Genomic DNA, 12,389 nt, shown 5'->3' with positions numbered 1-12,389 from the left:
GCATTCCTGGGCCAGCTGGTCAGCTGGATCAAACAGTTGGAAACTGACCCTTGCCAAAAAAAATGGGTGGGATTATTTTTCCACGTAGCTGACCACAGCCTGGGTGAGTGTGTGTTGCTCCCATGAGGAAAGGGCAGCCTTCTGCAGGTAGATCAGCTTGAACAGGTTGTGAAACCATGCTCCGGAACTAGCCCCTGGGTAGTAATATTCAGATAAAGAAAACTACCATGGAGCCCTGGTCCTGACTGTATCCGGATGCTACTGTGGCTGTAATAAGACATCTGCCTTAACTTTTCCCATATTCTCCAGTACTTTCCAAGTTGCCATCCTTTATGCTTGTTGCCAGTTAGGCATCCATGGACAATTGAAGGAGAAAAAAGTTTTTTGAAACATTCTTAGTCAATATCTTTTTCTCTTTTCTCGTAGAAGTAAAGAAGAAGGCTGGCTTTATCACTCCAGTGCCGGGAGGGGTAGGACCTATGACTGTTGCAATGCTTCTGAAGAACACACTCATAGTTGCCAAAAAGCTCATTTATTAGAACAAGGGGGCTACCTTGGAAGAAGAATCCAAGCTGTTCTATTTATTGATACACAAAACATTTATTTTTTACTGCAAAGATATTTATTTCTACACTGTATTTATTTTTTCATGTTAAGTAAGCTGAACTCGATGGTTTACAAAACGTTAAAATACTTTGCGTTACCTCCTACTGACTTATTCTGAGCAAAAATGAACTGGAGAATGCAGCCTATGCAGATGCGTTGTTGGTGGTCAATTATGTGTGTGAAAATGAAGAACAAAGCATGAATTACAAATATACCTGTGTGTCTGGGGATGGGGTGCACTTACCAAAATCATTTGAGCACTCAGGACCCTCAGTTTTGGTCAGAGTGTAAAACCTAAGTTTCAACATGCTAGATATCTTTTAAAAATATGGTTTGGGTTCTGAGGTCATGAAGCACCCTGGGTGTCGTTTGAAGTCTTGAATTTTTTTGCAACATAAATGCAAATGTCCGGTACATGTTTTAAAACAGTCATACAAACTTGAACATTGGTGAAATTCCGACATTAAATGTATGCAAGATGTACGCATGAATAAGTAGCTAGAATTGAGGACAGAATTATTTTCTTTCCCTGTCCAGATTTGTTTGGCAAATCTTTTAGTGCATAATGCCTGCATCCCACAAAAAAACCCAAAGAGAATGGCTGGGCTGGATTGGACTTCAGGTAGAACGTAGTTAAAACTACTATGTATGTACGTTATGTATAACATGGGGGTGGAGGGGAGAGGAAGAGGAAAGCAAAAGTTTATCTCTGATAAGTATTTGTTGTTGGAATTTTAAGCCATTTAAATATTCTCTTATTTTCTGAAACTGCATGAAGGGGTTTTTTGAGTCCATGATGTAAGGCTGAGCCTTGTGAATCCTTGGCTACAATGGTTTGCTGCTTAGAGAGGACTGTATGGGGTGATATGATCAGTATGTTTCTATTCCTAAAAGTTTTTGTTCCCAAGATGGATATAGAATAGTCTTGTGGAATGTAAAAGTTGGAGTTACTGCTAAGATGCCAGTTTAACAGAGTGTGTGCACTACTGACATGAAGAGCCTACCCCAATTTCCACTGAAGTCAGTGGGAGTCACTCTGGGCTTTTATCTTCGTGTTTGTCTCCCAGTTGGGATAACTTTGATTTATTTTCATCAAGAGCCTTAGGTGTTTGCCAGTAGACTGTCGATAACTTGAAAGGGGGAGGAAAAAAAAAAAAGCATGGCTCAATACTACTGCCATTAAACAGAAAAATGCACTTCCTGCAATAAAAGGCACCAGATGGAGCATCACTTCTGTACTGATTTTTCTTGTGATGATTCTTTCTGAGAGTTTTGTTTAGTGCAGTGTTTGCAAAAGAGATTGACAGAATCATTACTAAATTTATAGTGCCAATAGTGCAGGCGCTTGCTTCTCTGTTTAAATGTAAGCAGTGGTATAAATGTTAGGAGGTGCCTGTGGAGGTAGTGGTTAGACTGGTCAACCCATTATTGACTAAGATGGAATAAAACCTGTTCACTGTTATGTTAATCTTTGTGAAAAATATTAATACAGTTTGAAGGGTGTTTGTGTTTTTTCTTTTTTATCAGTATGTTAAGAGAGGAGCAAATGGAGGTCTTTTGCTTGTTCAGTCATTACCTTTTTTTCATCTGTTTATGTTTTGGTTTAGATTCCCGTTTGTTTTCTCTGATTTAACTAAAATTATCTGTGCTTTTTTTTTTTTTTTTTGGCATAAAACCGATTTATGGTATTTTGCTTACATCACATGACTGAGTCTGCCTCTTCCATATCCTACAAACAGTTTATTGTGCATCTTAAGCTTTTTCTGTGGTGGATGAGTTAGCATTGTACAAAAGCTACTGAGACCAAGCTTCTGCTCAGCAGCATGCTATTTTCAGAGCTGCCAGACGCATCTGTGAGAGTGTTCTCCACTGGGAAATCATCCAGAAGGAGCATCCAGAGGGAAGGGCCTATTACCAACCCAAAAAGCATGCTCATGTGCCAGACCTGGTCAAGTCCAGTCCAAGCGTGAACGCCCTGTGGCGGACGGAGGCACGGCCTTATCCATTGAAGCCTTCTCCCAGGCCTACCGCACCCAGCTGTATTGCCTCATGACGAAGCCACCTCTCGGATTCAAGCCGGATTAAGTTCCCATTGTGTAGAAGGGTGCTGAAAGCAAGGCTCACCAGCCTTAGCCCTGCTGAGGACTGATAGCAGAGGTTATCCAGGTAGGCACAACCACTCCTGTCGGTCCGGGGAGTGTGCAAGCTGCACTCGATCAGTGTGCAGGCATGCAGCAATTCAGGATAGCAAAGGAAGGGGAAAGCCTCCTGGAATGCAGTCCATGAGCCGGAGAACACATAATTAAAATGTGCATAACTAGCTTGTGTTTTTCTCTTAACATGTGAAGTGGTTAGATCTAATCCTATGGATCACTAAGGAGAGCACAGTATAGAGGGACAACTTGAGCTGACTGGAGTTATTGGAGCATTTATCAGAAGATTTTGTTTTTAAAACTATAAAAGTTGTGAAATGTTTTTGTTCTTTGGAGTTCACAGTTGAGAGGGCGGCAGTTGTTGTTAGGGTGAAGTTTGTAGCTCTCCTGCAGCGAGAGTCAGGACTTTTGGGGTTGTGGAACTGGGCCTTTCTGACGATCTGCGCGAGTATGTCTGCCTATGTAAGTACCCTTCAGAGGGATCAGTCCTACTTGTTCCAAGTTGCCGTGACCCAGGAAGTTGGACAGCGTTTGGGGCTGTGGAGAGTGGTTTGGTGCAAGAAAGGTGTGTGACAGCTATGTCTCAGACCTACAACCACTTTATGTAAAAAGTGTGATTCTTCTCATTATGCATACCCACTGCCTTGAAAAGGTAGAGATGGGCTTTTACAGCAGTATAGCGGCAGCACTAACAAAAGGGTCACTTAACATGGGAGGCAACAGCTTCCTTTCTCTTTCAGGCTGTGTTTTTTTGGCGCCTGTGCTTTGCCCACTTTCAACTTCTGCCCCACACAGCCGCGCATAGCTCCAGCTTGCACAGGGCTGGTGGCCTGCCTTGCTTCGGAGCGTTGTGCAGACAGGAAGGCTGAATGAAAAGTGGTTAGCATGCCCCTTGGGCTCGCCAGAGCCTGTGATCAAAGGCCTCTTGCTGGCAGCCACCGATGGAGAACATCATCCATTATCTTTGTCTCCGATCGCTTCCTAATCTTGGCACTAGCCATCCTTGCCATTCCTCTTCTGGATGGCAGGGAACTGAGGTACAGGAAGGACTAAGGAAGAAACATGAGCAAAGTAGGGGCTGATCCCTGCACCCTGAACCTCAGAGTAGCATGCTGAATGCTGACTGTCCTCCTAGAAGTAGCACAAGACCTACGTTGCTAAGGGAAAGAAAGGTCGCTTTTTTCACAATACATCATTTTTCATTTTGCTCACCTCTGCTTTGCTGTATTTCATTGATCTGCTCTGGCAGATACCATGTCTTTCTTTAAAACTGTTTCTTTGCATGCTCGATTATGCCCACAGGTAATAGGAAGCTGGGGTTTCAAAAGAAGACCTGATCCCATTGCTAGATAATAGCAGTTTCCTAAATAAATGTGTGGTTGCCCTGGGGGTTGAGGTTGTTGCCAGATGCACCTTTTTTTGATTGGTGAGAACAACAGATGACGCTTCATGTCATATAAGTGCAAGAGAAAACACGAGAGCGCAGATAAGCAGAGCAAGCCAGCCATCTGGAAAGAAGAGAAGGTGTTAAAGCAGCTGCCTGCCATGGCATTTGGAATGCTAATCTATATCTTGCTGAAAGGTAGGTCTGGAGGAGGCTTTTCAATGGCGAAAGGTACAAGGCTTTGTTGAACAATAGTTCACTCTTTCTGAAATAACGCAGTAGGGGTGGGAAGCACCCAAAGACGTTGCAAAGCAGAATTATTTTAGCAATTTTAAACATTAATTAAATTTTAACTGATAGATTATATTCTTTGAATAGAAGCTACTTATACCTGGTAAATAGGTGTAACATTGTGGTATATTACAAATATGTGTCACACATTGCATAAGATAATAGAACGGAGAACAGAGTAGATATGTATTTTGGAGTTTTGCAAACAGTTGTTTGTTTCCCCACAATCATAATTATTCTGTGGCAAAAGGAAGTTTGAGGCAAGACTTTTAAATGAATTGTTATTCTATTGCTGCATTATATGGGAATTGTATTAAGTGGGTACATGTTTTCTGGATGAAATGAACCTTGAATAGATATGCTGAGTTTTTCTGTTACAGTAAGCATCTATTTGCATTACACAGCAATGGGGGCACTGAGTGAAGAGTCAGCTATTAATGTTTCATCCGTCAGCACAGACTTATGGAATAATTGGACAAAAAACAACACGGAAGGTATTTCTTTTATGTTTTGTTTGTCTCTATTAATCTGTCACTTAAAAAAAAAAAACTCCCCAAAACCAAACGTCTGTTATGATCATAGCTGCCATAAAGCTCCTGTCACTTGGACACTGTTGAATTTAGTGTGTGTTGTATTTGTGAGTTGAGCTGCTTTTTTGCACTGAGCCTTATGAATCTCTCTCAAGTAATAGCTGCCACTCAGCTGGGGTAGTCTCAGCCTTGACTGGCTAAAGGATCACTTATCCAAAGAGAGTTATGAATTGAGGAAGATATTTTAAGGCTAATTGGGATAGATGATCTGCATTTCTGATGGCCACTTCTGTTACTTTTAACTAGTGCTTGGTTTCTAGCTGTCTTCGGTGTGAATCTTTATGCACCCAAGTGAGAATGCAGCCAGCATAACTTCAAGTGATGCCTCTCATTACTGTTACTCAGTAGTTTCTTTCTTGGTTGCAGCTTTGCTTTTGGCTACTGCAGCTTCCACAGCCCTTTTCAGAGTGCTGGCTCTCTCTTTTCTTTCCCTGTCTTTTCTGACTGAAGTGTGAACTCAAGCTATTTGCCTGCCAACATCTGAGACCAGAGTGCTGTGTTTATCCGGCAAGCTGCATTCTTGATGTTACTTCAGGTGCTAGTGATGTCATTACTTTTGGAGAGCTGTGCAATCTGGAGCTGAGGTTTTGGCAGGCCAGTAAAGGAGGAAAGGATTTTAACTGTGATACTTATTAATGCCTTTGTACTTTAAAAATAACATAAACATGCATACAAATAATCTTCTGTTAATTGAAAGTCATCACAGGATGTCTTACGAGCCTTTTTTAGTAGAACCATAAGCTTTTTATTTTTCTCATAACAATTTTTTTTTTTTTTGGTCTTATTTGTCGTAGTGGTACAGTGTTATAGCTATATGTACATTCATACATATATATGTGAGTTTCATATATATATGTGAAATATAGATTATATATATTACACACATGTGTATGTGAAGTCAAGATTATGTTGATTTTTAACTATGGTAGTTTGATTTATCAGCACAGCACTGTCTTCTGGTTTAGTGGATGTGGCTGTGACTCGATTCTTCCAGAGTTGCACACAGAGCAAACAGGAGTATAATGAAATAGAAATACATTGTGACTCGTTAAGTACCCTGTTTGTTTTGTTTCTAGAAAGCAGGAGTTATGGGTCATGTTTTAACAAAGAAGAGGCTATTTACCAAAACACAGCCATGTCTGCAAGTGTCCCATGTACCTTTATGCTGGCTGTGGCTGTACAAGTCGACGAGATACCAGCACTTTTACTTGAGAATGTGTTCCCCTCGGAGCTGGAAGCAAATTTACAAACATACAACCACACATTTACACAGGCAGTTAAAAATATATTTCAATGGACCTTTTACAAAGCTGTTGAAAAGTTAGAGAACAGCATTTCCAGAAAGAAAATTGAAAAGAAATGCTTAAAGAGTCCCCAAAGAAACTGGTTGTATTTCTGTGAAGTTTTCTTGTAGCCCCTATTCCTGTACCAGTAACGTTTATAGTAAGATTTATAACCAAATTTCAGTAATACTGGGTCCTGAGAAAATGAATTCCCAGTTAAATATCACTGGAAGAACTATCAGGTTTTTCATGGAAGTCCTCTGGGGACTGTGGGAAACCATTGATTTCTGCTCAATCCATTTGCCTCCCATTGACAAGATCATATCCCATTTCCTCATTCTCTGTTACATAGGCTTTACTCGTCACCAGTGCTGGGGCTAGGAAACATTAGGCTCGGTGATCAGAGGAAAGAGGTAGTGGAGAGGATGCCTGGGTGGGAGCTGACACGGCAGGAATAAAGAACTTAAGATGCTGTTTGGGCTGAAGGGGAGCCTCTGTAGCAAAATGAGCAGCTAGGAGTTGGGAAGGGCTTTAAGAGTGAGATCCCTTTGTTGCCATGGGCTCCTTCTTCTTTACAGCCTGTAAGGGAGGCTCTGAACCTGGGGCTGACCCCTTCACTCCCGTTTCTGACTCTAGCGTTCCTCCCGAACAAACCATACTTGAAGGCTGAGCTGTCGTGGTCTTAATGGCTGACTCTTTTTGTTGCCGGTCTGTCGGTTTTGGCATGCCCAGGCTTCCAAGTACCTGTAGTTTTGATTTCATGTCAGATCTTGCCAAGTGTATCTGTTTCAATGACTCAGTTACAGCCAACTGTCAAGTGCTTACACAGCATGCTTTTCTTTCCTCGTGTGACTTGAAAGGTACATGGATGTGTTTATTCAACAGCTTATTTCATGTTTAGGTGGATAATATGATATGAATTATCATAATGCTCTGGGATGGGTTAGAAAAATCATTCTTTTTGTTTTCAAGACTCATCATTCTTCCAGAGGCAATTATTTGTACTTTTGCAACGTCAAAAATAATTAGCACTTAGAATTTTTGTGTGTATGTTTAGGATCTGATCTTGCAACCCACGCTGGACAAAGCTCTTGCTCCTCACAGTGAGGGAGGAATGTATTGTTTGTCTGTGGCCTGCACAGCAAGATGTTTGTCTGAAACGCTTTCTAGGCAGGCTTCTGCTCTAGGCTGACCTTTGCTTCTAATGACAGTGCTAACTTTCCCAGGACTCAGGGGAAGAGGTTTCAGGTACCTGCACCAATCAAGGCTTCTTCCAGACACTGGTAGATGGATGGAAGGCTGCCACCTCTTGGCAGTGGTGCTGTAAATGAGGAGGGGTGTTCTGGCTGCATGAATCCATCTGGTGGAAGTTTGAATAGAGCTGGCTGGGGATTTCACATCTCTGGCTTAAGAGATTTTTACCTTCCCTTTTTTTTTTTCTTTTTTTTTCTTTTTTTTTCTTTTTTTTTTTTTGCATATGGCAGAGATACAAGTGAAATATTAATCCTGTGCAGCAGACGTCTCTTCAGAGCCCGGTAGAAAAGCAGTACTTTTTGCGTGGCAGTAAATACACACTAAAGGGTCCTGTCAAGTGGTTATGTTCAGTTGTTTCGTAGTGCCCCCTCCGTGCTGAAATTATGGTTCAAAACAGCTGGTGCTGAAGCATTTGAGGAGAGACACAGGAAGCTCGAAGGTGCTGCTGTGATTTTCTGAAGCTCTTCCTTGCGGAGTTTTGGTAGCTGGTCTGTGGGTACATTAGGCCTCAGTGAAAATGGGCTTTTGCACGTCTCCTGCATCCTGGATCTCCTTGGCTCTGTCTTTAACGTGTGCTTTGTGTTGCTGTGCTTTCCCCAGCAGTGGGCATGGCCCAATCCTCCTGTGGAGAAAATAGTATCATACATCTCTTGTCCTAAAATCTGTGTTTTCTTCCTTAAATCTATCCTTTCTTAAGTTGTTCTTCTCTTCTGAAGAGAAACTGAAACTGATTTACTTCTGAACTTCTGAAACCGTGTATTTGCTTTATAGTTTCTAGCTTTAGGTCTGCCTTCTCCACAGTGTGAAGAGAAACTTGCAGTTTTTCTTTACAAGAATGGAAGAGATGCCCTTTTCTTAGCCCAGCGCAGTTCATTTTAAAGCAAGACATGTTTTTTCCAGCTCTATAGCTTTTCCCAAGAAAGTGGAGTAAACCAACATGTTCTTTTTCCAGAAGACTTGAATTGTTACTTGTTCTGAGTCTCTCAATAAGATAGACGTCTGATTACTCTGTCAGATTTTAGAGGGCACTATTTTCAAAGTAGTGCTGTTTGATGTGAGTAACAGTGATAGCATCAAGCCTCTTAGGTGTCCAAAGCACGTGATTCACAACTGAATTGCCCTAACGTGCGGGCGTAGAGTAGAGCAGCTGTTTACCATCACTCGTCATCTCTGTGATGAAGCTGCATAAACGGAGAAGTAAAAAAATCGCTTAGTTGAGCACAGATGGGATTCTTGCCGTGAAATGGCTCAAACTGGAATTTGATCAGGAATTTAGGGGGTTGGTGGCATTACTCCTGAAAAATGTTTTGTGGGATCTTGAGTTGCTCAGAGGAGGGCTGGAGGCTTATGTCTCTGACAATCTTTCTATCAGGGTAATATCTCCAGACCTTGATTCAGTACTTAGTCAGAAAGGAGAGTTTAGTCACTCTGCACAGAACTTGTCACCTTCCTGCATTATGTTATTTTTCTTGTGGTCATAACTGAAAGCTGGTGTTGACATATACTCAGTTAGGAAATCACCTTTAGCCGTCACTAAAACAGTCCCCTGAAATACTGACATTGCTTGGACACCCCACCCCAGCAGTGATTCCTGTAACTGGGTAGAGAGACCAGTTCAAACAGGTACTTGCTTTGATGGTGGAGCTTTTGAGCTTTCCCTTCACTTGCCGCACCCCTGCTCCCATGTCACAGATTAATGCTGGCCTCTGCAGCCCGTCCACACAGCAGGGTGCCTTGCTCCTGGGCTCAGGCGCTCTTCCATCGGTCTGTAACATTGATACAAGGCGACAGCTTGGATTCTTCCTTTATTCCCATTCGAGCTGCTGTGGTTGGGAACAAGGTAGTCATTTTCTGTGCTTTCAAAGCAGAAGCATGTGTACTGACTGGATGCATATAACTTTGCACAAGTTCAAGAACTCGATAGTTTTGGACCATGCTTTTGCATGGGGAAACTGGACACTCTGCTAACATTAGACCATGGGGAAAGGATGGAGGGAGCAGTCCCACCATTCATCACTCATTCATGGCTGCAGAGCTGGCAGGCAGGAGTGTTAGAAGTGCAGTAGTTGGTCTTGTGATGGGGAAAGGAAAAAGAGAATTAATAAGTAATTATATTCAGACTGGGAAGCATACTGAGAATAATTCAATGCTCTCATTGTGTCCTAGACCTCTGATATTTCTGGGATGGTTTTTCTGATGGATTGCAGGCTGGATAGTGCTGATGTTATCCTTGGTGAATCTTCTGTAATAATTTTTATACATGCTTCTCAAGAGCAAGTAATTTATTTACAGTTTGTTCTTTCTCTAAAGCTGTGCTAGAATGTCTTAGAAGCTTCTTCTGCTTAGCGGTGTTTGAATCAGCTCATGAGACATATCACAGTAAATTCATGTATTACATGTCTTTCTGCAGGCAATGTCTGTTCATCTTGAGTTGTGAAAATATATTCAAATGTGGGGTTTTTTTCCTAAATGTAACATGACTTTTTCCCCTCTCACAGTAGACTACATGGAGCAGCCAAAGCTCTTGAAGCTTATGCAGACCTGTCTTGAGGAACATGACAGCTATTGTATCAACGGGCTCTGTGCTTTCCACAGCGAACTGAGGAAACCCATATGCAAGTAAAGTGTACTGCTTATAACTATCCTGCTTAGAAACTAACATCAGTAGCATTGTTTCTTTGTTTGCTGCATGTTATTAGTATTAATTTTCAGCAGAGCACAGCTTTCAAGTGTCAGTCAAGTATTTGTAGGCTTCAAGTTTGACGCAGGCCTGAGTGCTGGGGGGCTGTTCCAGAGGGCTGGAGCACCTCTCCTGTGAATAACGACTGAGGGAGTTGACGTTGTTGAGCCTGGAGAAGAGAAGGCTCTAGGGAGACCTTCTTGCAGCATTTCAATAGTTGTAAGGTTTTATAAGAAGGATGGGCACAGACTTTTCAGTAGGGCCTGTACTGATAGGACTAGGGGTAATTGTTTTAAACTAAAGGAGGATAAATTCAGACTAGATATAAGGAAGATATTTTTTACGATGAGGGTGGTGAAGCACTGGCACAGGTTGCCCAGAGAGGTGGTAGATGCCCCATCCCTGGAAACATTCAAGGTCAGGTTTGACGAGGCTGTGAGCAACCTCATTTAGTTGAAGATGTCCCTGCTCGTTGTAGCCAGGGGTTGGCCAAGGTGACCCCTAAAGCTCCCTTCCAGCCCAAACCATTCTGTGATTGTACAGTGGCTCAGGGCTGTTACTGAGGCAGTAGTGCTGCGCTAGTGTAATACTAGGGAAGGGAGAGGGGAGATTTGCAGCTTTGTAGGTCCTTGCCTTGATGGCATCTCAAATCACAACTGGCACTAGAGCAGATAGTAGAGGAATAAGTTGATTTTCACAGTGGGCCCAATGAAGGGGGCAAGATGTCAGCTGCAGTTCTCTTATGCTGCAACTGCTTACACACCCATCAGGACCATGGTGTCCTGAAATTTTCTAGGGTCTGTACTGAGCCACTTTGGCCTTTGGAGACATTATAGCAGCTAAGGATCAGCAGAGCACAGGGCTCTTCATCCACACCCTCGGCAGTGAGGGTATGTTTAGACTGGGTTTGCTGCTGTGACTGCAGTGCTAGAGCTAGCTTTAAAGTCAATAGACTGGGACAGCTGGTAGTCTTGGTGGAGTGAAGAAGTTCTGAGTGAGCACCAGATTCAGCCTATCATCATTTAGACTTGTTCTGAATTGTTTAAAACTGATGAAAACTAACATGTGTTTCTGAAGTACAAAGCATAAGAAGTTCTGAATAATTTGTGTATGGTGTGTATTTATTTTGTAGGTGCCTCGCAGGTTATAATGGAGAGAGGTGTGAACACTTAACACTAAATTCATATGCACATAACTCTTACGAACGCTACATTGCTGTGGGAATTGGTATAGGAATACTGACAAGTGGGATACTTGCTATCATCTACTGCTACGTAAGAAAGAGGTACGGGAGATGTGTAACCTCATTACATTCACCTGAATTACAGTGCACAGGAAAGCTCTGCAGTTTTGAGGGCTCTGGGAGTGTGTTCTCAGCTGTTATCATTTGCTGTGTGATCTTAGAGGAGCTGACACTTGTTATGACTGCTTTCTGATCTGCCAAAACGTGGGTTTCACTGGGGCTACCTAAATTAGTTAGGAGATGAGATTTAGGTTCTGTTCAGACCACTGTGGTTTTAGATTTGTCTGATTAAAATTACTTGATGTTGTCCATTTTAGATGCAGGAAGTTGAAATCACCCTACAGAGTCTGCATGGGAGAGACAGCGTTGTGAAGATCTGGCGTTGGGACACTCACCAATTTGCCTGTAAACGAGAGGAAGTCCTGCTGGGAAGGCCGCCCCGCGCCAACTGGCAGGTAGCCCAGCCTTGCTGATGAGATGAAATAAAGGGAATGACGGAGCGAGTACTGAAAAGGAACTCAGGAACTCCTGCAGAGCTGACAGACTCCATTCACTTTTGAAGAAAGACTTCCTCTTTTTAGTAAAGGTTGCTAGATGAGCGGGTCAGAACAGCTAATGATACCTCCAGCCCTCTCAATGTTCTCCTGTGGCTGGTATTTGCTGAGGGGAGGACTGGTTGGTTTTAGCTGTTTTCAGTCATTTCAAGACCTGGAAGAGTGTTCTGCTCTAGTCTTTTCTGTCTCTCCCCACCCCCACCCCCCCTTTTTTCCTCCTCTGGAGAAAAAGCACTACCTGTCTCACAATGGAGTTGTGTTCTGAACATCATGTGCTGACAAGAAACTGTTTGGGTTCTGATTTCAGTGTCTTCTGCCTATGTTTCTGGATAAACAGGCCTCTTCCAACAC

At 42.5% G+C, this 12,389-nt stretch overlaps 2 protein-coding genes across 2 annotated transcripts in view; both read left to right on the top strand.

Annotated features, from left to right (window-relative positions):
• The window catches only part of MTHFD2L (methylenetetrahydrofolate dehydrogenase (NADP+ dependent) 2-like), a gene marked incomplete at its 5' end in the record, with an annotated part of 24,233 nt that extends 23,694 nt beyond the window's left edge, over nt 1-539 (top strand). The window contains one exon of the mRNA XM_010082178.1: nt 427-539. Coding sequence (XP_010080480.1) covers nt 427-539 — 113 coding nt within the window. The remainder of the gene's footprint in view (nt 1-426) is intronic.
• A 3,765-nt stretch (nt 540-4,304) lies between these two features.
• EPGN (epithelial mitogen) lies at nt 4,305-11,856 on the top strand. Its single transcript, XM_010082177.1, has 5 exons — nt 4,305-4,341; nt 4,839-4,928; nt 10,060-10,180; nt 11,374-11,526; nt 11,802-11,856. Exons 1-5 carry the CDS (start codon nt 4,305-4,307, stop codon nt 11,854-11,856), a joined length of 456 nt encoding a protein of 151 aa, XP_010080479.1.
• Nucleotides 11,857-12,389: the final 533 nt, after the last annotated feature.

The sequence above is a fragment of the Pterocles gutturalis genome, unplaced genomic scaffold (assembly GCF_000699245.1).
Source record: "Pterocles gutturalis isolate BGI_N339 unplaced genomic scaffold, ASM69924v1 scaffold16939, whole genome shotgun sequence".
Taxonomy (NCBI): Eukaryota; Metazoa; Chordata; class Aves; order Pterocliformes; family Pteroclidae; genus Pterocles; species Pterocles gutturalis.
Note: the sequence above shows the minus strand (reverse complement) of the source record. Positions and strands in the feature narration are given on the sequence as shown.